The 25267-nt window shown below is 40.6% G+C and overlaps 1 protein-coding gene across 1 annotated transcript in view; it reads left to right on the top strand.

The window, feature by feature from the left end:
* TRPC7 (transient receptor potential cation channel subfamily C member 7) overlaps positions 1–25267 on the top strand; it is a 122016-nt gene that overhangs the window by 44620 nt on the left and 52129 nt on the right. The window contains exon 4 of the mRNA XM_059733423.1: positions 17959–18123. Coding sequence (XP_059589406.1) covers positions 17959–18123 — 165 coding nt within the window. The remainder of the gene's footprint in view (positions 1–17958; positions 18124–25267) is intronic.

Raw genomic sequence — 25267 nt, 5'->3', positions numbered from 1 at the left:
CTTTCTTTTTTCACTGAGTCAGAGTTTCCACAGTAAATACTTGGGGATTCAGAGTTTTAATAAATATTTGATATTTAATCTTATTCAACCATTACATTTCTCAATTACCATGTTTTTATTAGCCATGCTCCTGCCTAAAGTAGATTTTTCTTGCTGAAAATTCTCATTTATAGATATTTTTTTCAGTATAAAATTCTCATGTTTATGGGCAATCTTAATTTAGTGCTTGTTGCTATATTTTTTCCAGACACTGCTTTAGCTTATGTTTTACCACCTCATCCTTTCTCTAGTCTGGAAAATACTAACTGTTCCTATAATAAAGCAGAATAATAGGCCTGCTTCCAGGACTTCACTTCACATTTAGGGTGTAGACAGATATAACACTTAAAATGTTCTAAATAAACCTTTAAACCCCAAAGGCCTCGACATCAGTGCCAGTTAAGATCAGCTTAAGCTTCCTGGAATGCTTCAAAACATTACCCCAGAAAAATCAAGTACTATTTTGAACCAGTCCTCCCCAACAGTTCTCATCATGGGGTCCAGGCCACCCCTACCCCGACCCCCCTACCTGTACCTGTCCATCCAGTCATGTAGCACCACATAAATGTTGTAAAGTTCTTTATTAAACTTAATCAGTCGTTTCTAATTATTTTTTCTTGATAAGGAAGAGAATAAATTGCATTTGGGGATTATGACCTCTTCCCCTTTCTTGGCAGCCAACCAAATTGGGTCTTTCTGCCCCTCTAGTCGAATCCTGGGGAAACTCCAGGATCAGGAAGGCTTGATGGTCTGGATACTCTGCCACCCACTGGTGGCATTTTGGCAGCAGTGTCATCCTTAGAAGGTGACTTTTCTACTTAGAACCGTTAGCAGTATATATGCGAACATTTCTGTTCAGGGACAAATGGGAACCAGGTCCCAATCAGTGATATCCTTGGAGCAGGTTAAGTTTGAAATCTGTCCATGACCTTAGAAAAACTTCTTTAATCCACCTCTTTTTGTTCTTTCCTACTTATTTATTCCTGTTATTTCACAGCTCCTCTCGCAATACAGCCCCCAACTGGGCAAAAAAGAGCTGTTGAAAATGTTTTTCTCTTTAATTGTTACAGCTAAACAATCAGTCCTTCCCATCATAAAGACTTCAGGAAGAATGCAGAAGATAGAGATGCTATTATCTTGAAATGGAGGATGACGTACAATATTTTACTCTGTAAGGAGCCCTAAAACAGCCAGGAACCATAAAAGGAGCTGCCAAATCAAGCTGTTTTCTTTGAGATTTCCAGATTTTAAAACAGCTTAGTTACCTTATCTTCCTTCCTCAGGATATGTATAGGGAACTATTTAATCCTACACACAGTTTAAAAGCTCACGGACCTGATGTGGTATCTTTGCAACCCTAAGTTCTCCTTCAGGTTGTGTTTCTTAAGAAGCCATAGTCATGAATAGGGCTAGCCAGACTTCTGGTATGTCAGTTTTCTGTGACCATTTTGGGAACATAAAGCCTTCGATGAGAGTCTTCTCCATTAACTTTAGTGGGCTTCAGTTCAGATCCTCAGTCAATCTTTGTTTTTTCTGCTCAGTCCTTTGCCATGGGAGACTCCATTCGCTTCATCCATTTCTTACTCCAGAAAAAAGCAATTCAGAGTTCAGTTGAGAGGATGCAGTTGTATCAATGAACCTTGGAAACTGTGTAGGTGAAGCATTGGCCATTGCATAATGGTTTTATGTATTTGAAGAGTTTTTAATATAAAAGAAAATGAGCTATTTCATTTATGCTGGCAAGAAACCATGACAGTTGAACTTTCTGCAACGTAACGAAATGCCTGATATAGCAAGTCATCACAGAATTAAAAGCCTGTTCGGTATATACACTACAGCCAGAAGGAAGTGCAAATTATACCAGTTACAGAAAACGATTACAGCAAACAGTTCCTTGAAACACTAACCAGCTGTAATTCTCTTCCTCCCTTCACTTTCCCAAAGGGATTAATACAAGCATTAGGTCCCCCAAGGGCTGCCACAGCTCTATAATAGTATACTCCTCGTTCATGGTCCCCAGAATCGTAGGACTTCAAATTATTCCGTTGGTAATAGATTCCTGATAATGGTTCTGAAAACTACAATCCAAATATTTTATCTAGCAGTGAAGAAAATGAAGTTGCCTGAACAGAGAAAAACTTAATACATGCTTCTTAATATCACCAAAGCTCTGGGGGCCTTCCCAGAGGTGGACTTTTAGCACATCACAAACCTCTAGTGAATTTGCTTTCATGTTCTGTGGTATGCATTAGCTATGATTAGCACTTTTATGCATTATGAGTAGATCAATTTTTATTTGCCCTAACAGTGGAGGAACCCGTTACAAAGGGAACTAGTGTAGTTTTGGTGCACATGGGGTTGAGTAGATAGGGATAGGAAGGGCAAGTATATAAAGGCATAGGATGTATGTAGAAAACCTCTTTGAATGATCCTAGAATCATAGAAAAGTTTGGCTGGGTGCACCTTGGGAGGACATCCTGTCTAACCCTTTGCTCAGGGCTCAAGGCAGAATCATTGCTGTCCAAACCATCGTAGAAAATGTTCGGTCTTTCTGGATAGGGGAAGGAGGAGACTCAGAACCATCTGCGTGTTCAGTCGAATAAAAAGAATCACAAACTTGGCTGGCTCCAATCTCCCTTTCTAATATGAGTGTGAGAAATTTTTGCACCAGTTGAGCAGTTTTGGTTTAAAACTGGTAGATTATCGGAGAATGCCTACTTCATCCTGAGCATGCTGCCCATCTACAAGTTGGTCAACAAGTGTTTACCACCTTCACTTGTCTTGCTGTGAGCAACTACACAACAGTAGTACATATCATGTAAAATGTTCTGTTTGTATGGTACCTTAGGAAATGTTCATGTCAAATGGGAAGGTTTAAACCAGGGATGCCAAACTCATCTGGCCCTATGAGCCAGATGAGTGACATGGGGGCTGATTTGTGGGATGGATCAGGCCCACACCCCCCTCCCATCACCCAACAGTTCAAGGCCTGTGGTATACATAATGCCTACTCAAACCCAAGGGCATCACTGGGGCTGGATGGCTAGGATCCATGGGCCAAATCTGGCTCAAAGGATTCATGTTTGACACCCCTGGTTTACAGCATCATTAAAATAATGCAGAATGCTACTATTTCTAGAAGGTCCTCATGAATGAAGACCTTATCTCAAGAGTTGATTGAGCTGATAAATTTGAGTTCAATTTCTCATTCAAAGATCTTCTCTGGAGACCTCCAGAATTTATGAGAAGCTTAGAACCGCATCTTCTTGTATCAAATAGCCTCCAGCTCTTCCTCAAACAGTGTGTGCCAAAAGCCAGACATAGATGAGGTCTGCAAAGCTGTGAGATACTCATGTATAATATGTATCCAGACCTGGCAGAGATTCTACAGTAAGGGCTGTTGCATCCTTAAAGAGTGGTCTTATTGTGGGCCACAAATCCTTCAGGATCAGAAATTACCATCAAGGTTATTGCTACCAATCGGCAATGAACCCAACTACTGAAGCCTCACTTTATAGAGGGTCAGGTGCTAAAGAGAAAAAAATAGAAACCAAACTTATCCTGAACTGCGTTTCAGGTTTCTAGATGAATTGTTCAGATGGAGTCCACCTTAGTCTAGGAAAAATGGGGGGGATTCTGGTACACATCCAACTCCTTAAAAGTACTGGATAAACTAGAGGCCCTGTAGCCAAGAACAAAGTGAACCGCGCACAGCTGGGGCCTGGGCAACCAAGCCAGTTGCAACATAAAGGAACGGTGAGTCCTTTTTTGAAATAGGAATGTAGGGCAGACTCACAGCCTCCAGTTAGTCTATAATTACAAAACTAAGAGATCATTATTTGTCTTGTATTTTGTGGGCTTTTTTAGGGGACCATAAATCTGTAAAGTCTGGTGTTCTTATTGTAGCTTCTGACCGTGGAAGTACTGTGCAGCCCCCTGAGACCAGAACTCAAGCTTTCTTCACCCATATATAACTTGGTACGTTACTTAAGAAGACAAAAAAACCAAGCAACTACAAAGCAAATACTAATATGATTAAAAATAAACCGGCAGATAAAAATGCAAAAGTTTTGGGGGATAAAGATTGTTGCTTATCTTTACAGATCCAGTCATAGCATAAGGTGAGAACAAATCACAGAAAATCATTTCTGCTTCTGGTCTTGGCTAGAAATAGCACCAGAGCCCTCAGTCCTGCAGCATTGTGTAGTCTGATTTCCATCAGATACTGAGCATACAAAGGTTGCCCACAAATGATCATCAGAGCAGATCTATTTCTAAAGCAGCAAAATGTGTAAGGGATGGAAAGTAGAGTAGCAGGAAGGGCTCTTATTCCCCATGCATAAATTCAGCTTGCCGAGGGACTCTTTCCTGCCAGGGTGTTAATGTCAAGTTTTGTCAGAACTGCATCCACCCTGCGGAGGAACTGCAGTGAGGTAACGCACACTTTTTGATGTATCGCCTCCAAACCGTTTTGCTTATTAATCAACCCCCCTGCTCTACACAACTTTACAGAGTTTGTCAGTTCTTCATGCTCTCCTTACTGTCATGCTTTCCCTCCGCTTATCCTTTAATGTTGGCAGGGGGCTCATATACCGCCGTTTACCTCCAGGTCTGCAGCCAGTCTCTCTCTGTGGGAGGTGACATTCATCTTTTTTCCCTCCAAATGTGGGCTGCATCATCACACTTTTCTCTTTAATTGACAGTGTCTAGTGCCTGGCTCCATTTTCCCAGTTGGCAGCACGGTTCATGGTCTCCCCAAAGCCAGAACATCTTTCTCTTTCACAAGTTTTAATTGAACGAACAGTAAGATGCAAAAATTGTGTTTGAAAAACAATTAATAAGAATTAAACAGAACACCAGATGGCTGTGGAAACTCTGTTTAATGCAGAGATGGTACAGGGACTGTTCTCATAATTGCATCATTAATAATTAACATATGGAAGATGCTCCAAACAGAATACTGGCTGCTGCATTCAAATATAATTCTGCACTGCATTGGTCACACGACGCACGTACCCAAGGGCACATGAAACCTAGATCTTGGTAACTGCTGAAATAATCTGAGATCTTCAATCATAGAGGATACTGTTATATTTTGTGTGCTATCTCTGACAAACTGCATCCCAAACTACTTCACAGAGTTAAAGGGAAAGACAGCTATGGAAATGAAACAAAAGATTATATGAGTGATTATACATTACATTTAGACCATATTAAGGGCACTTGAAATATGAGAATCTACATGTTAAAGCTAATTAACTCATGCTAAATACCCACTAAGTGTCTCAAACAAACTGTTCACACACGGTCACTTCAGGCATCGGTCAACTCTGGGCTCTGATTCCTAGCTCAAGTTAGGCTAACTTCTGTCTGCACCACAGATATATAAAATGAGCAAGTTGCAGTCCTCCGGCATCCCAGAATGCACTGCTTCCTACTCTTGCCCCCCCCCCAGCAGTAGAGTTCTGGCTCCTAACCACACCCATGTTTGCCCGCCCTCTAGTGGCATGTCTGAGCTGTGCAGGCAAGAAATTATATTAACCTTTAACATGCGACTGCTCACAGCATGTTCTAACTTTAACACCACTTATCGTTCCACAGCTATAGTTTGATCTAAGTGTAACTTGTAACTTCACCCATAGATTAGGTCAAACTTGATGAACATGATGGGCTGCCCTTCCCTTCAGGGTAACTCGGGAAATAATTAAATGTCATTTTGTTTATTCATAGCCGCAACCAGAGCTGACCCAAGCAGGGTGTGGGGCCCAGGGCAAATCAGCCCATGAGGAGCCCCGACCCCACTCTGATCCTATGGGCCCTGGACCTGAAAAAGCTGCTGCTGCCATTAGCAGCAGTGGTGGCAGTGGTGGCAGCAGTGGGCGGGGGGGGGTGCAGCGGGGTGATAGTGAGTGGCTGGATGTGGACCTGCCACTCTGCCCAGCTCCATGCTGGCCGCTGCTTTGCTCAGTTCTGCGGGGCCCCCCAAAAGTGCCTGGACCGGGGCAGTTACCCTGATTCATGCCCCCCCCACAATGCCCCTGGCTGAAACTATTCAAAACATAGCCCTACTTGTAAAAGGTTGAGTAGAAACGATGCTATTCTCTCGAAGGAGTGCCTCAGGGACTGATATATTGTCCTCAGGAAAGAGGGCACTATTTGAGTGGAGCTTGTGTGTCTCTCTGTGAAATGGGGAAGAAAAAGCTGAGGACATAAGACAAGTACTGAAAAAAACTTCAGGGTATTTCTCCATTGCTGCCCCCTATGTTCCCTTGGGGCAGAAACACTAATTTCCAGCCATCTCTAAAGAACTTAAGTACTGATTTGAGTAGGGATTGACTGAGGCTCTACCTTGAAGAGCAGCCAGAGAGGGACCTTATTAAGGATAATAGTTCCTGTGAAAGGGGTTTGTGCCACAGGGCCTTGTGTATGCCTGCTGGGGCTTTGGGAAAGTTGGCTTCCTTTTCTTCTTGTCTTTTTGCTCATTTTTTATCAGATAAATATCAGGATTATGAAGTGTGACCATTTATGGTCTTTATGAGGGTCTCAGAGATGTTTCTTAGCAGCTTCCACTTAATTCATTGCCCAAATGCAACTTTTTTAATTTGTTATATACCAACCAACCAACCAACCAACCAACCAACCAATCAATCCCCAAAGCACCGTGATCACTTTTGGACTTTAGACTATATTCATATTATCTTCATCTTTGAAGAGCCCTAGCGGGGTGGTTGAGGTCTGTTGTCTGTGGTCACCAAAGATGGAAAGGAAAGAACCTTCTCTTCTCTTCCAGAGGATATGCACGGAAATTGCATTGCTTATCTTGTGCCAAACAAACAGTGCAAATCCTTGTGGATATTTTGCTACTGTGCCTTAGCAGCTCTAGGCCTTTTTCAGTATCGCTGCTCTCCAGGTTCCTCCCTCCCAATAAATATCTGTGGTTCTGATTATTTGCCTTCTCCCAGATGTATTAGCTTGGATTTTCCAAGCCGAATCTCATTTTGCTATTTCCTGTCCAACATTCATTCTCTCTAGGCTTTAGTGAATTATTTCTTTTTGCTGGCTGATATATATATCATTCCCAATTTGTTGTAATCTGCAGATGTAATTATTTTCATTTGCAGAATGCCACTGGGTCTTAAATTTCAATCTAGACAACTGCCAGGGAGAACAGGGGAAAGACTCAAAACCTTTGTGTGAAGCCCAGTACAGAAAGAAAAGGCTGATAAAGCCCCTTTATGAAATTTCAAATTCTTTCTTTTAGAGAGCAATTAATATGTTCTGCTATAAACCTGACCTTGAATGCTCCCAATTTTGGTTTCATCTCTCTCTCTAGAAGCAGTAGGTATTATTAATATGTGTGTTTGTGTATGATGTTAGCGTGAGGCGGGTACAAAAACTCACGGAAAAACCCCCCTCTCTTGCCACTTGCAATTAGGATGAGAGATTTCCAAGAGGATTCAGTTTTCCATAGAGAGCATAAATATATGTATTTTTTTCCTAGCCACCAACTAGAATCAGAGCTGGGACTTTCAATTTGCAAGCTTGTTTTCAGATAAATAATTAAGTGATAAGGATTTATTTGTCCATGTACACAGAGAGGAAGAGAAACATTAATAGCAAAGCGCTTCATAAAAGGGCATCCCATTAAAATAGGGCACCAGAGTTCCTTTAAAGGTAGCAAGCTACCTCGCTCAACAGTTTGTTGGTAAGCGTGTAGCATACAAAGAAAATCAGATTTCAAGACCTTTGGCACGTTGTTATGTTTGCAGTGCTACAAGCTCTGTAGCGTTAGAAAAATAAGAGTGCTAAGGACAGGCACACAGATACAGCTTGGTACCACAAATTTGTCACCGACTGGCCATTTTTGCAGCGGATCGGCCATCTTTTTAGTGTGACAAACAAAATGAACAGCAACAGCTTGGTACAACAACAGCTTGGTACAACAGCTTGGTTTGCAACAGCTCGGTACAATAAATTTGTCATCAACTAGCCATTTTTGCAGAAAATCAGCCATTTTTTTAGTGCGACAAACAGAACGAACATGTGGCCCGTTGCTTTTTGCTGCACTAAAAGAGCTGAGGAGGTGGGACAAATGTAACACCTGGTTTATGTCCCAAAGAAACCATCTCAAGGATCCCATGCCTACCCCCAGTGAAGTACAAGCCCACTGAAATGTAAACAAGAAATAATCATTTGCATTCACTACATGGGCTACAGAGTTCATAGCAAATCTCTAGCTTTTCAATTAAAGAATATCAGGCTTCATTTAATGTTACCCTGCGAATATAAAAAGAAGCAAGCAAATAATGTATCACTCCTTCCACTGATAAAATAATTGCTAAGTTGATGGTTTTTGCATGAGGCAAGAGTGAATCAAGCTGCAGAACAATAGGCAAATTGCTTTGAAATAGATATTATTTGCCTCGGTTTTGTTTTCTGTTTGACCAATTTAGATTAAAAAAAGAAAAGCATATTACCCAGTCCTGTTTGTTTTGTACCTATTTTACTTTCTGCTGCCTGGCTGAATCACTCTTCATTTGCTTTGCTCCTTTTTGAAGAGAAGCCTAACCCTTTATCTGGGGGTGGAAAATGCATCAAAGACATTGGGTTTTATTTGTGGCAATTAGCAAATGCCGGGCCTTCCAACACCAATCTCCACTCCCTAAGTGTGCCTATGACATTTATAATGCATATAATGCACACACAGTTTCATTTCGTTATCTACAGTACCAATTCATAGAGAACAAAGCAAATGTGTCATGCGAACACTGATATACCACTAAAAACAATACAAAATAGATATACAGGAGACAGGATTCCAGGACAGACAACCACCCAGTTATCTGTACTATCCCAATGTTTGGAAAAACCCACTGGAAAGAGACCACTGGGTTGTTTCTTTTATAGTATATAACCAATGCACAGACATATTTAATGTGAACTGAAGATGGTACGAGCAGTGCAGCAGTCTGGCAAGAACGGGACTGCAAGCTTCATGAAATTCAGCAGAATAAAAATGGCGGTTACTAAACATTTTTATCATCTACCAGCTTCAATCCAAGAATACCAAAGCACTTTAAAAAGAGTAATTACAATTGACAGTGACCTATAAGGTAAGCATGTTCCAATATAAACAGTTTACAGATGAGAAAGCTAATCTGCAGAAATAAAGCCAACTTATACAGTGCTCATAGCCAGTCGGTGGGAAAGTGGGAAAGGAAACCAGGCGTGAAATCCTGGCTATCTTGCACTTAATGGGAATGTTGCCACTGACTTCAGCTGAGCCAGGATTTCACCCCAGAAGTCAACTAATACACGTCTGGCAGCACTGCATTTTTGAATCCTTGTCAAGGTCTTGAATTATTAGGAAAGGGACAATCATTAAGGTTTAGTTTTCAGGAATGACCATCTAACGTCTGAAAAGAATGAATGAACAAATGAAAAAAAAAAAATCATAGAGGAAACCACCTACAGCAGTTTATGCTAGAGCTAAATGCATGCCTTTCACAATATCAGTATTAGTATTGAATAATTTTGCCAGGAATTTTTTGGGGGGCAGGGAAACTGTGCAGTTCTCTCTCTGCCTTTATGCTTCACACCAAATTCCCAGAAAACAAAACTCAATTTTCCTGTTAACGTTTATGTCATGGTTTATATTTTGAAAACACCTTACACATATCACTGGTTTTTGCATTCAAGAGGAGGGCCTTCTTTGCAAGGCAGCAAAGGAGAATTAAAGTCCTTGTGTCTAGGGAAATGGAGGAGCTACCACATCTAAGAAAGTCCAGACATTTACACTACCTCTAAGAATATTAGAAAATGTGGGGTTATGGTCATACTTCCTAGGTGCTTGGGGCAGATTGTTCTGCTTTGTGTTTTTGGTGACCCTATTCACTGCTGAATAGGGGCTATAGGTGGAATAAGACTCTTTACCATAGAGTTTCAGTGAGTTTCCATCCCACCCTGGATAATGCACCAGTTCTACATGGATATGGGTATGAAAATCACCTGGAACCTTGTGTTTCCTTTGCCATTTACAGCACACTCATTCACATGCATCATAAGAGCAGTCCTACCATCAGTAATGAGATCCCCAGTATTTTCAGTGCTAGGCATCTGAGGTCGGGTTTCCAGAAGCAGATAAATCATGATGAAAATGAGTTAGTCAAAGCTACCATATTTCTTCACATAGCACCTGCCACCCTCCTCTGTCAAATGAGATGCTCAACTTGTTTTGGGAAGACAGAATGATTTTTAAAAAGATATTTCCAGAGGTTGGGCTGAATCCCTGCAGGGCATCCTGACCACGTGGCTGGATTCGGTCACTTCTCAGCCAAAGCTAGTTTTAACCCTATCTGAGCCAAAAGCAACCACCTCCTATCTATTTAAAGTAACTGTGATATTGCAGACTATACTTTGCCCCTTCTCTCCTGTGGTGACAGAGCGAAGCAGAGCCCTGGCAGCCCTTACCTCATCCCTATGCTTCTAGTCCAGGGCAGAAATCAGCTTCCCCAGTTAGGACCCTCAGACTAATTATGGAAGGAGGATTTGGGGGGAAAGGGTGTGTATGGTACCCAGGTAAATTTGGTAATAGTGAGTGAAAAGAAGCAGCGAGCTAACTGAAAAGATGAATACTTGATGATGAGCACTTAAAGGTACAAGCGCACTCTTGAAATCTAAGGGGAAATGCCCTTCCACCTTGCAGTGTCTTTGGGCTTTGTGAATGTTGTCCTCTGAAAATCTACTTAAAAACCTTCTTCTCGGGGATCATCCTTGATGGGTCAAGAGGACAGTCTTCTTGTGTTCCTCTCATTAATTCATTAAAAGGTTCATTTTTAAACCGAAATATACAATTTTTCTGTTGATTTCTGCCGACGCTTGCCAGAAGGCTTAGAGCCGGGGTTATTTTTAGTAGATATGACAGAGTCACTTAGTCATAAGTTTAGGGTTTTACTTTCAGTGTCAATTTTTTCAAAGAGCCTTAACATTTCATTGATGAGTGCTGGAATCTTGGCTTCCGTCCTTGATTATTTAGTGCCATTAGCAAAGCAAGATAATCCAGCCTGAGAGGATAATTCCTTTGCACATTGAGGTAGATTTGTACAGTCATAAGGGAATTATCATTTATTTGAGCTGGCACAGCGCTTCCGTTTTTCCGCCTAAAAGATTCCAATAATCTATTGCCGATTTCTGCTTTGACCTATGTCACCACAAAAGGTCTCGGGTTCTATTTCACATCTATGGCTCTCTATCGATACCGTAAAATAGATTTTTTTTCATAACATCTCCATTTTGTGGGCATTTCTTTACACTCTTCTGAATGTCCTAGATTCTTTTCAGCTTGAAAACTCATCATCACTGCCTCATGTAATATGTATATCAGATATTGAGGGTGCTTCGTTGGACAAGGATCGTTTTCCTTCTCTTTGTACAGTACTATGGGTATCCAAACCCATGATTGGCGCTTCTAGGCCCTATTCCAATTAAACCAAGATATCATACAGAATGGAACTGTAGCTCTAGATACCCCCAAATAACCAATAGCAATTAAAAATGGTATTTCTATTAAAATCTTGTGAAACTGCAACCAAAATGGCAAGCTGGCAGTTTTAGACAACAAAAAGAACATTGCATCACACACTGCAAATGACAATAAAGAGAAATTTTGACTAGTGTATTGGGAAAAGCCCTTTTCCCAGTTGTGAAGACTGTTAAAATACCCGTACCCTTATCACACACACATAATTTGCTAGGATAAATGTCTGCTCTGTATCAAATTATACAGAAGTTTAGGAACGCTGCTATCCAATCTCATACATCATTTTAACAATCCTGACTTTTCATTCCTGAGTGAAAAATTATTCCTTTGAGCCTCATACGATACTCGTTGAAGACAGCGGGAGTCATTCAATGTGTTTTAGTGGGAGTTCAGTACAGACCCTTAGATACATTTAAAAATATAATTTTGGGACCCTCAGTGCTGCAGTTCCTGTCCTTCTACAGCCCTCAAGACTGCAACCTTTGGCAGTCTTGATGCAACGGTGGGCATAAGGGCTTTGCCCCTGTCCAGCTTGGCATTTGGATTGTAGACCTGAGCTCTGGGAAGGTATGTGGCATTAGTAGGTGCCACTTGGTGACAGATCAGGCTGTGATCTGATAAGAACAGGAAGAGGATTCCTGCAGGAGTTTCAAAACTTGTACACACAGGGCCAGCTGGCGTGAAGATGTGTATTTCCAAAGACTGACCTTGATAGCAGTGAACCAGTTGACAAGAGCGGAGGGTCTGACCCAGGGGTTGGCAACCCCCCTGGCACACGTGCCAGAGCATGGCATATGAGATAATTTTATTCCACATACCACAGCTAGCCCAGGCTCTGGCCATGGAGCTTGGGTTGCTCATAGCAGGTGGCCGGGAGGCTGCAAGCCCTCCTGCAAGCAAGCAGCTGCCCAGAGCCCAGGCCAGCAGCAGCCGGGAGGCTGCAAACAACTGCACTGGGCTTCAGAGCCCCAGCCATGCTCTGTGGAGGTGGCAGGTGGCTAGAATTGCACTGTCCCAGACCCCTCTCCAGCCGTCTGCCCAGAGTCATGTGTGCAGCTGCCACCATTACAAAGCCCAGGCTCTGGGCAGATGCAGCAGGCAGTGGGCAGGCTGCAAAAAGCTGCACCGGCACCAGCTCCACTCTGGTAGCAACTGCATGCATGCCTAGGGGCCCAGGGTGGGGAAGGGGCTGGGGCAGCATAACCCCGGCCCCTCCCGCACCATCTGCCCAGAGGCACATGTGTTGCCACCGCCAGCAGTGAGTATTGGGTTCCTCTTGGCTCCCCTGTGTTCTGCCCCTGGCATGCCAAGTTGAGGCACGGATCGGGCTTGGAGTGTTTTTGGCACTCCAGCCAAAAATGTTGTCGATCCCTGATCTGACCTGTTATATCCCTGTTGGCTCTAAGGAGAAGATGTGAGCTGGAGACACTCTGTGTCTTTACGTGTTTCTAGCTAGGATTTCAACTTCCTGCAGCTCTGCTGACGTGCTGAAGGTGTAGGCAAACGGCTGCCCGCTCTCAGAGCAACATGGAGCCTGCTGTGATTACCATTGCTCCTGACAACGTTCATGACTTCTTCCTTCCCTCTTTTATTCCATTCCCTACATTCAAAAGCTTCTCCCTCACCTTTCACCTTTGGCAGGGAAGTCTCCTTGAACCCATTCCCTTCACTAGTAAAAGATCAAACACAACTTGCTCTGAAAGTCGACAGGTCCCATTCTGCAACCCTTCACTAAGAAAATAGGTCAATAGGACTTTTGCTCAGAAAACCTCTGCAGAATTTGGCCCTACAGATTTGAATCTCCTTTACTGCCATTCTTCATTCACAGTATCTTCTCTACTAGGAAACCATGCTTGTATCTCTGTGTTATTTTCTGTGCCGAAGGTAATAAGCCAACCTTTAGTATCATAATTTGGGGTCGTTGCCAATTCCCAGGGAGGAAGGGAAGTAAAATAAATCCATCATATAAGTCGTTCATATGAATCAAAGATCAATTTATGAAACTGCGATCAAAATAGAGAAAGTCAGCATTGTTCAAGGGTCACTGGGCCATTAATATTTGATGGGAGCAAGCATAATGAGAAACTGTACAGATTGCTTCAAGCAAGTAAGAGCTTGAATGAATTCTAATCCCTTATCTTCCTTGTCTTGATTTTATTTTTCTCTCATTCTTTGTGTTAGTCAGAGAAAGATGAGCAACATCTAAACTTTATGGCATATTGCCAATCTTTATTGTGTAGTAGAAAATAAATTATTCCAATAAACTGAGTTTCATGGCAATTCCTTCATATTTGTACCTCTCGTTGTAATGGTTCACAGGCATGGTGAAACAACAAGCAGGTTCAAGTGTCAGATGAATTTTTTAGGATGCTAAAGAGTATTTGTCTTGCTGTTTTGCTACCTAGATGTCATAAATGTCTTCATTTGAATCAATTCTTACAATAAAATTAGATTAATCCTTATACAGATTAACCCAGATCAATACAATATGATAAACAGATTAATTGTTTGTTACCAGTAAAGAAGAAAGTTTGGTTTTTACACAGGGCCTTCAGCACATAATGGCAACCGTCTGTAACTGCAGTCATCTGTTTCATTAGATCCTTCCAATTGCTATTGACTTAATCATGCCATAACATAAAATTTGCAAAGCAATTAGTCTGTTTCAGCTTCTCTCTTGGAGAAAATACTTTGTTCACTGACTAGAAAGGTTATAATCCTAATAGTAACGGTGTGAATGCAAACACTGAACTTTCACTGATTCCTAATCACATAGCCAAAGTTACACATTTGGATTAGATTTGGATTAATCAAATGACCGACTGACCAGAATTTTTGTTGACGTTACAATAGTTTGAAAAAAAGCATAAATTCAGCAGCATTGCAAACTTTGCTAAATAGAAAAGAGGCAACATTTGTTTGGTCAGATGAACGGTTATTTGCTCAGCTTTTCACAGCAGCAACTGTAAATCCCATTATTTTATTCATTTATTTATTTGCCAATTCAGGCTCAACGGTATGTTTATCTGGAGCTGCATATTTAAAATCCCCAACCAGATGATCTTCCAAAACAGAAAGCTGTATTTCGTAGTAATCTTAATTTGCTTGTTATTTTGTTATTTTATTTTGGGCGATGCAAAGGATAAAGAAAACAATAAAAATCCACCTTAGCTAGTATGTCACAGTCCTTTATCTAAGTAACTAGTAATGTGGAAATTGCTTTTTAATGTGCTAGTTATTACAAAGATCATTAATATGAAGGAACCAGTTAGATTAACTGGTACTTTTCAGCTGTGCATGTCTTTTGATTACAAAACCCTTTTGATCTGGCCACTTCTTTATCTGCTAAAATAGAGGGAATAGTGCAGATATTAAATTATCTCTCTGAAGAACATGCAATCCCTTTCAAAACCACAAATGGACCCCTGCTTTTTATTAATGCAATCAACTGCAATAACATATTTCCTCTTAACGTTCCTTTTAGTTATTTGGGTCTTTCATCGCAAAGAAAGGTAATTAAAAAGCAGCCAAATTATACATTGTTCTAAATTCAGTCTCTCTGGGGAAAGATATGAAATGAAGAAGCTTAATTTTTTTTATAATAAAACCTATTGGTGAGACTCACTGGTGCCAAGGTCTATCATTTGGAAAGAGCCTGTGAATTTTCTGATACTAAGCCTCTCTCTTCTCGGCAGCCTGGCTGAAGAAGCAGCCGAGTTAAGAAACACGTGCTGTGTAAAGAGGAGAAGCCGCGCTCTCTCTCCTGCAATCTGGGATGTCGTAGTCTATTTTTCAGATTGGTGAATAATGATGTGCTGTTTCTTTTCAAGGGAATCAGGGATCGGGAGGGCAAAGTTGCTAATTGCAAACTGTCAGCCAGCCATTTTGCAGCTGAGTGGACCAGCAGAATCGTGCTAATGGACAAACTCCTCGTTGAGTCTACGGACGGTCTGTGCAAACGAAGCACTTTGCCATTTGTGCCGAGTCAGGGGTCCTGTGGAGTTACACAGCATTTTACGCATAGCAACAGATTGCAGCTTCTTTCTGGTCCAGCACCATGCCCCTTCTAGTTTCCTTCTTTGAGGGTCAAATTAGACTGGGGCGGGCAATTATTTCGGGCGGAGGACCGCTTACTGAGTTTTGGCAAGCCATCGAGGGACGCTTGACAGGCTGCCAGGGGCAGATAAATATTAACTTTCTACATTTTTTAGGGGTCTTGAGGCCTGGAGAGAATGGGCTGGTGGGCTGCATTTTGCCTAGCCCTGAATTAGACAATATTGGATGCTCTCCAAGGCAAGATTTCTTTTTTCTTCCTTCTGGAGATGTTAATATTGACTTGACTTTTCAAAAATAATAATTAGCGAATTTGCCTTGCACAAAATTCTTTGGACTATGCATTTGCCTTTAGCAAAGATATTATTAAAAACATTTTTTATTTTAATTTTTTTTGCCTTCTTGCAAAAAGAGAGAAACACCTGAAACATGGGTGTGGTACTGGTGATGGCCCTTTTGCTGCGGTAAAAAAACTTACTTGATTGTAACACTGTTGTTCTCATCTATGGATAACAAAGCTGATGTATCCATCAGGGTCCCTCTTAACAAACCAATGAAGAGCAGGCAAAGTTCCCGGGAGATACATAAACATGAAAATCGATTAGGAGGATGAATGTTGAACTGGGGATCCGTATTCCTAAAGAAGTTCTGCACCCTCACATCCCGTTATAGAGTGCGCATTAAAAAAACCAGAGTGAAGTCTTTATGTGTCCTTTATTATACGTAACTATTATATTTTATACAGTTATACATTTTCTATTTCTATTTCTTATTCTATTTATATCTATAAATATTATATCTTAGTTGTCCTTTATTATATGTAACTATTATATTTTATACATAGTTATACATTTTCTATTTCTATGTCTTATTCTATTTATATTTATAAATATTATATATTAGTTGTCCTTTATTATATGTAACTATTACATTTTATACATAGTTATACATTTTATATTTCTTATCTCATTTATATTTATAAATATTATATTTTAGTTGTCCTTTATTATATGTAACTATATATTTTAGACCTATTTATACATTTTATATTTCTTATTCTATTTATATTTATAAATATTATATATTAGTTGTCCTTTATTATATGTAACTATATTTTATACATATTTATACATTTATATTTCTTATTTTATTTATATCTATAAATATTATAATTTAGTTGCCCTTTATTATATGTAACTATTATATTTTAGACCTATTTATACATTTTATATTTCTTATTCTATTTATATTTATAAATATTATATATTAGTTGTCCTTTATTATATGTAACTATATTTTATACATATTTATACATTTATATTTCTTATTTTATTTATATCTATAAATATTATAATTTAGTTGTCCTTTATTATATGTAACTATTATATTTTAGACCTATTTATACATTTTATAGCTCTTATTCTATTTATATTTATAAATATTATATATTAGTTGTCCTTTATTATATGTAACTATATTTTATACATATTTATACATTTATATTTCTTATTTTATTTATATCTATAAATATTATAATTTAGTTGTCCTTTATTATATGAAACTATTATATTTTAGACCTATTTATACATTTTATAGCTCTTATTCTATTTATATTTATAAATATTATATATTAGTTGTCCTTTATTATATGTAACTATATTTTATACATATTTATACATTTATATTTCTTATTTTATTTATATCTATAAATATTATAATTTAGTTGTCCTTTATTATATGTAACTATTATATTTTAGACCTATTTATACATTTTATAGCTCTTATTCTATTTATATTTATAAATATTATATATTAGTTGTCCTTTATTATGTGTAACTATTATATTTACAATTATTATATGTAACTATTATATGATGGCACTATAATTGTAAAGCATGTAGGCAACACACTTTCCAGCTGTGCCAAATCCACAGGTTTTCCTGCAGCCGCAGGTTCAAATTCAACCCCTCGCATCAGATTTGTTTTGGCCACTGTGAGAGCCAGGATTTTAGATTAGATACGTCACTGGTCTGATCTGGGACACCCACATGTATTCCTAGAAGAGACGGGAAACAGAAGAGATTGATTGAACACGTGGTGCAGGTGGCTGCCAGCTGAGAGAGACCGATTTACAATTCTCTAAACAGCTGTGGCATAAACTGTGGCTGATTAAACAGAATGAAACGTGTCTGGCTCTGGTAGGCAGAGAAATGAGGTACAACCCACGGCGCGTCTCTACCCCGCATAGCAGCCCCCTCCTGAAATCTCCTAATCATCAGGCACAGCTACCAATGCGTTTATTAATTAATTATTTTCTTTCTTTACAGTTTGTCGCTCATCCCAATTGCCAGCAGCAGTTGCTCACCCTGTGGTACGAAAACCTCTCAGGCTTACGGCAGCAGTCTATCGCTGTGAAATTCCTGGCTGTCTTCGGTGTCTCCATCGGCCTGCCTTTCCTCGCCATAGCGTACTGGATTGCTCCCTGCAGTAAGGTACAGACTGGCTAAGGTGCATCTTGCCTATGGTGATTAGTGCCCGGTGTCTTGGACTGAAGACAAAACTGTTTCTTCCCCCTAAATGAATGTGCTCTGTGGTTTTTCCACACAGCAAGCTCTGGGAGAGTTTTAGGGCAGTAAGAGGGAGTCTTTTGCAGTTTGTCTTTTAAGAGTAATAAAGATGGGGAAGGAAATTAGAAAATATAAGAAGGCATGAATGGAACTAGGATGCAGTGGGAAGGATGTGAGAAAGTATGAGTGAGATGGAGAAAAGGCAGGTAAATAAAGGGAACGGATCCTATCAAGTATTATTTTCTCTTTCCATTTTGTATTGGGTGTGGATGGGCATGGGGAGGGGTTCCTCCTCTCTGCATTGGACCTTTCTGGCCTCTCTCTTCTTCTCTTTGTTTCTCTTGTCTTTATTTGTAGCTAGCGGGCATCACGGGAGGCAGGGAAAATGAAGTAGCAATTCAACCCGTGTTGAATTGTAACTTGTCAAGATGAAGAATAAAGCGAGTCATGATACCCAATAGCAAAATACAGCCCAGTCTCCAAATCATGGGGGCAAAGTTTAAACAGTATTAAAAGTTGCTCCATTTCCATTATGGACAGCGGGTGACTGACAGAGTTAAGTGTTGCTAAAAGTTTTCTTAAGACTTAGAGGTGAAGGGACCAGAGCCAGCCATTGGGAGGCCAGTAACACTAACGATTGTCTGCTGTAACAATTCTGCGGTGGGTTTCCATCCTAAGAGAAAGTGCTCAGAGAGGTGGAAATAAATGGCTGCTTGGTGAGCAATAAATAGTTTTTTCCACTACTCGGGACAAAAAAATAGAACATTTCTTCGTGGACAAGTTGCCCATATTAACCATTAGACAGTGTCTTTAACAAAGTGATTATGAAATGCACAAAAAAGTGACAGAAATGACCCCTGGATTGCTAGCTTACTCAGTCCTTAAAGCATTTTGTCTCATATGCTTTCAATGTCTGTAAAGAATCCTTCCTAAATTTGCTAAACCCAAGAAATGACTGACCCATTGGTGTGCATTAAGGAGAGACTATAATTTGAAAAGATTAATTTTAAGACTAATCGTCTGGAAAACAGATGGGCTTCTAGAATAGATGAGATTATAAATGATGTTTAAAACCCAGCATCCTTCAAAATAACCAAGACTAGCCTCTATTTCTCATGTTAATTGAAAATGTGAATCTTGTTTTTTCAAGGGGTTCAGCTTATAATGACTCATTAGTATCCATTAGAACAACTTTTCTTTAGAGCCTTAATTTATAATGATGCTTTCCTGCATGTTAAAAGCAAATAAAACAGTTCAAGAGCAAATGGGCAACTGGAATGATTGTGCCAGCTTTATTGTAGTAGGCCCCAATCCAAAAGAGACACCTGAGCTTGCTTTAAAACTATGCAGTTACTTTTACAGCTGCTGCATTGAATGGAACGACTGACCTCTGGGTACATCTAAACATGCACATTTAGTGCTCAGTAACAAAAATGACTGTGCAGTATGCATGCATGTCTACATGTGCACGCCTGTACTATGCAGTAAATATGGCAACGTATGCCGACTTGAGTGGAAAATTGATACCTGCATCTTGCATGTATCTAATTTACTCCCAATTAGTTACTGTGTTGAAATGCACATGTAGAAGACGCCTTATTGCACAGTAACACTATGTGAGTGGACTGACTTGGGACAAACTTTAGTCCCAAGTCAGTCCACACACAGCATTGATGCGCTTTATTGCCTGCCCATGTAGACGCTGACCTATTCCTGCTTACTGCAAAGTAATTACCGTGCAGTAAATTTAAGCCAGCATAAATGCATGTGTAGATGCATGCCCTATGTAAACTTAAGAATATGCTTCAGTTTTTGCAAGAATAGAGGATCACTTTGTATATTCTTGGTTATAAACAGGCAGAGGCTGGCAACTTATAATAGCAGGTAGATCAATTATTTCTATAAATAACATACGTATGCAGACATTTAAAATACAATTTTTAAAAGTGCAATGAAGCTGAGAGCACGACTTCAAAACAGAGGCTAATTTTAAAATGGAAATAGGGCATAGGCAATGATTTAAAAGTGATGGCTATTTTATGAAGTTTGCTTAAGCCCATGTGTTTCATTGAAAAATGGGAGGGGAACTGAATATGGCTACCTTTTAACTGGCATTGTCTACACGTTCATTAATGTGCTTTTGATAATGAACATTAAATTTGGTTCATCCATTGTAAGGTTACTAGAAAAAGCTGCATTAGTCTATTTTAACATACATTTGTGAAAGCGCATGGTTTTTCAGGATGCTTTAATGTGCATTAAAATAGGATAATACACATTAAAGTACAAGTGTAGACACACCCACTGGGCACATCTACATGAGCAGTAATGGCCTTTTCTAATGCACATTTTATTTAGTACCTCCAATGTGAGGTACTAAATTAATGCCCATTAGGCTGCACTAATGTGCTGTAGTGCATTTGCACACTTTTTTAGTGATGCTTAATGCACAGTAGACTATTTTACTGAGCATTAAAGTAAGGTCACAGACAGTTTTTTACATGATGCTTTAAAATTTGGAGTAAAATAGTCTAGTGCGTATTAAAATGCACATGTGGATGCGCCCAATGATTTCAGAATTACTACATAAGGCACTAACTACTCCAGGCAACCTCACTCTCTTATCACAGACACCTTAGTTCTTCCTCCTCTCTTTTCATCCTAGAGTTTGCCAGACTCACATGCTGCATCATATCACAAATTTAAACTGTGAGACTCTGCAGGCAGGGATTTGTTTTAATTGTGTTTTTTTAATGAAAGGATTAGCACTGCTTTTTGCCTGAGGCCTCTGCATGGTTCCATAACACACATAAATAGATGAATCTAATGCACATAATTTCTAACTGTTCTTCCACGCCACCCAAAATGATGGCTATTAGATCCAAGATCTGGTTCTTGGCACACACGTTCCATCACATCACAGATGGTCAGTGTCCTTGTGGACTTTTAGACAATCATAATACCCACTAAGGAGATGGAGAGATTTGGGCAGGGTTCCTAGGTGGTGCTCAGGTGCTCTGAAAAATCCGGTGATGCTCTTCATCTTATGAAAAGGACTTGTTAGCTAAGTCAAAGTTTTACCTGAATCTTCCCCCTGTAGTAGATGCTTAGAGGCATGGGCAACTGGTGCCTCCAGAGTCTGGGGGGGCACCTGCAGAAGCTGGTGGCGATGTCAGGGGTGGGGATGGGACTGGCAAGTACCCACAGATGCTGCTGGTGGTGTCAGTAGCAGGGACGGGACTGGAGAGCACCCGCAGACGCTGCTGGTGGCATCAGGGATGGGATTGGCAAGCACCCGCAGATGCTGCTGGCAGTGGTGAAGACAGGACTGGTGAGCACCCGCAGGCGCTGCTGGCAGTGGTGAAGACAGGACTGGTGAGCACCCGCAGATGCTGCTGGCAACATCAACAGTGGGGATAGGGCTGATGAGCACTGAAAATGCTGGCAGTGGTGGCAGGGACGGCCCTGTCAGGGGGGGCATATGCCCCCCCTACCAGTCACCTATGCTTAGAGGCACAACTGAAGGAAAGCTGGACTCTGGGACTCAGGAACACCAAGGAAACATAGTCATGTCCTGGTGGCTCCTGAATGATTTTGCCTGCAGCTGCAGAGCCTCATTACCCTGAAAAGGAAACTTGGACGAGGATAGTAGCTCAGCTCTAGGATGTCTCTGCAAGGCATAAGGACCCCTCAAGGCTCAAGTTGTGCCCTCATTCCTCAATCCCTTAACCTTCCCTCAGCAGATGCTTACTGCAGTCCCTGAAGGGACCAGAACCTTTGGAGGCCTCTGTTTTTGAACTAGCCATCTCCAGGATGGGTCATCAAGGCTCAGAGCTCTCTTCCACAGGCTGAAAGGGTTTTGTTCCTCATAGAATTTTTTACCTGGAGCTAGAAACTTGGGGAAATAAGAACTGAAGTAGTGCTGCAGTGACTATTCCTCCTCTTCTATTTTGCTGCTGTGACACAAAGGGGAGCTGTAGCTGGCTTGGCTGTAGCTGTATCTGCAGCTTGCTGCAGTTGTAGCTAGATCCTTTAGTATGAAGGAGATAGTAAGTAGAATTAGAGCTAATTGTTCTGCATTTTGCTTTCTGCTCATCAAGGTTGAATGAACCTTGACTCCCGTATGAACATGACTCCTGTAAGGGGGTATTGCAAAAAACACTGCAGAACTTTACAAATCCGGAAAGACTTACTGTAATATAGCAGGGCTAAAGTATTGTCAGTGCCACGATGGTCCGGGAAATGTGCAAGAAGGAAGGGCTTTTTATGTTATCTTTTATTAGGCCAGCCATATATAGTTAGTTCTGACAAGCAATGAGGATAATTTCTACTCCACATGTCTTAAAATGGATCAGCTAAATTTTACAGTCTTTACATACAGGCAAATGCCATTCCTAGAGGAAATCTAGAGAAATTCTTCTGCAGGTGTATCCCGAACAGGATGTGACTGTAGATCATAACCCCACAGTGGGAATTTTGCTTTGGTGTATTTGGTTCTTCCATGATTTACATCTTCCAGCTCTTGAGATGGTTCCATTCACTTCCAGATCATGTTGACTGTCCAAGTTTGAAAAACCATGACACATGCTATAAGTTAGCAATTTAACTTTAAAAATTTATCTTGTATTCAGCTACATGCATCTTTTGGCACCAAAAGTCATTTGAATATGAACTGTTTACTCAGTCACCTCTACGAAAGAGGAGCAGACTATTGGCTTTATCACAAACTTGATGGTTTGGTAGACAAAGAGGCCAGAGACAGAAAATGAGGCTTTCTTGCTCTGCAGTTTTCCAAATCAGTAAATATTAAGGCCCGGAAAAGCCAATGTTTTTGGTTCAGAGAGCTGGGTACTGATTGATATATCTCAATGAGATATTGATACAAAAATCTAATGCTAATTCAGGGTGCATCTACATGTGTGCTTTACTTGCGAGTTGACTAATTAGCTTCACAGTCAAGCATCCCAGTCTACACATGGGCCAGTATTACGGCACAGTAAATTAATTAACTCAACCACAGGATAGTACTGTCAAGGACTGTCTTATCCTATGATGGGGTAATTTATTCCACCAAAATGCACATGTAGAAGGTGACAGGGGCTGGATGGGGCGCAAGGGTGCTACAGTGCAGAGGCTGCCTGCCACCTAGCTCTACGCCGTAGCACCCTTGTGCCCTAGCTAGGTGCTCTGCTGCCTGCCACCACTATCCAGAGCCCAGAGCTGACCCCCCCCCCCCCCCGACCCTCTGCCAGCTTGGGGCAGCTCCACTGTGGCTCAGATTGCTGCGGACCTGTCTGCACATGTAAATTCTGCACCCAGGAGCAGCTGACTCTGGGGCAAATTGTGCAAGAGTTTATTGCATCACAATAATAGTATGTGTAGTTGCACCTCATATGTCAAAATTATTGAACATTTGAAGATCTAAGGAAGTGAAAGACCAGAGGCCAGATGGATGAAGATCAAGACATACTCATTTTGATGCCACTGTGAGCAGGAGGACAGTGGGCTGCGTGCAAGGCTTTCGGAAGTAAGGTCATTCCTTTGTTCCTAGCTGAACTGAGGTGGCACCTAACTCAATTCTGAACATTACCATGGCTAATTTAGAAACTCCTTCCCTTGTACAAACAGTGACATGCTTTTCACACATTCTGCATTGTAAATGAAGGCACACAGCCTCAATCACTGGCATCCTGGCTGTAGTCTAGTTTAGTGTTTTTATTCTAGGGAGTCTTATTTTTCTCCTGATGACCACACCTGCTCTTGTTCAATTAGATCCCTAGTAATGCTGGAAAAAGAAAGAATAGTCTACACATGAAGGGTGTCAAATTTGCCCTCCCCCTCCGGCTGCATCTGGAACATTTTGCTCCCCGCAGGCCAGACTCAGACGTGGTGGCAGCAGCAGGGCAAGTGGCAGTGGGACTCCACGCCAGGGATTTCAGTGTTGAGCCCTTTCCTCTCTCTCCCTGCCTCTGAGTTCCTGACCCCAATACAAGCCCCATGGATCAGACATTTAACACCCCTCATCTACACTTTTCCTTAAACTGTTTCTTCTTTCACGTGTTCCTGTCCTCCTTGATTCAGATGAATTTCTATCTTGAAACCCTTCCTTTCTCCTATGGCCTTTTCATGGTTTGTTTTTGCTCATATGTCTGCTTACTTTATTCCTTTTCAGTAATACATAAGGAATGTGAGATCCTGAAACAATTTTTTCTTTTAAAAATAGATCTTTGCTGTTTGTATTCTGTAATTGTTACTGTCATGTTATCAATCACGATCAAGCATTGCTTTGCCTTCTTTTTTAGATGACACATACTATTGTGAATTATTTAGGTAATTGTCAAATAGTATGCACAAGTAGCTATGCACGCAGGTATAATTAGAACATAATTTAAGAAAATAAAACAAAAAAAATCATCATTTATTGTCGCAAGGCAGTATGTTATCTGAAAGAACCGATGCTTCATTAATTTTTCACAAAATGTCCCAGTCACCGCTTTCAGCGCTTAGTTAAAAATTAGATTTCTGTGAAGATCAGAAAAATAAGAAATAAATGCTAAACTCTTCTGAGTAACATCAGATGCTACAGCGCGGTACCATTGCCAGGTACTAACCGTGACGCGATGCTACTGCACAGTAGTAATGAGCTACTGCACCGTAGCTGCTTGCTGCTGCACAGTAGCATTGGGGAAAAAAATGTGCGGCGACGGTACTGCACAGTAACATGGGTTACTGCGCAATCATTTAGTATTTGCATAAGCAAGTAACAACTGTGCAGTCTGCCGCAAGTATACACGTGGCCACGGTGGATAAAGTATGGATGTAATGCTGAGCAAATGCAGAATTTATGATATTTGGAGAGAACAAAATGATAATATCCATAGAGTTCATTTTCTTCTGTAATAGCTCAGGGTTGTTTCTATGATCATGCAGACTATGCAATTTGAATCTTATAAAATAGAGACCTGTAATTTATAAAGTATAAATTGGCAGAAAAGAGCACCTATGCCTTAGGTGGTATTATAGTGATGTTGTGTCTGTGATGGTCCAAGAAATATGTGTGAGGCAAGGA

The sequence above is a fragment of the Alligator mississippiensis genome, chromosome 9, assembly GCF_030867095.1.
Source record: "Alligator mississippiensis isolate rAllMis1 chromosome 9, rAllMis1, whole genome shotgun sequence".
Taxonomy (NCBI): Eukaryota; Metazoa; Chordata; order Crocodylia; family Alligatoridae; genus Alligator; species Alligator mississippiensis.
The sequence above is the reverse complement of the archived record's forward strand: the minus strand, read 5'-3'. Positions and strand labels throughout refer to the sequence as shown.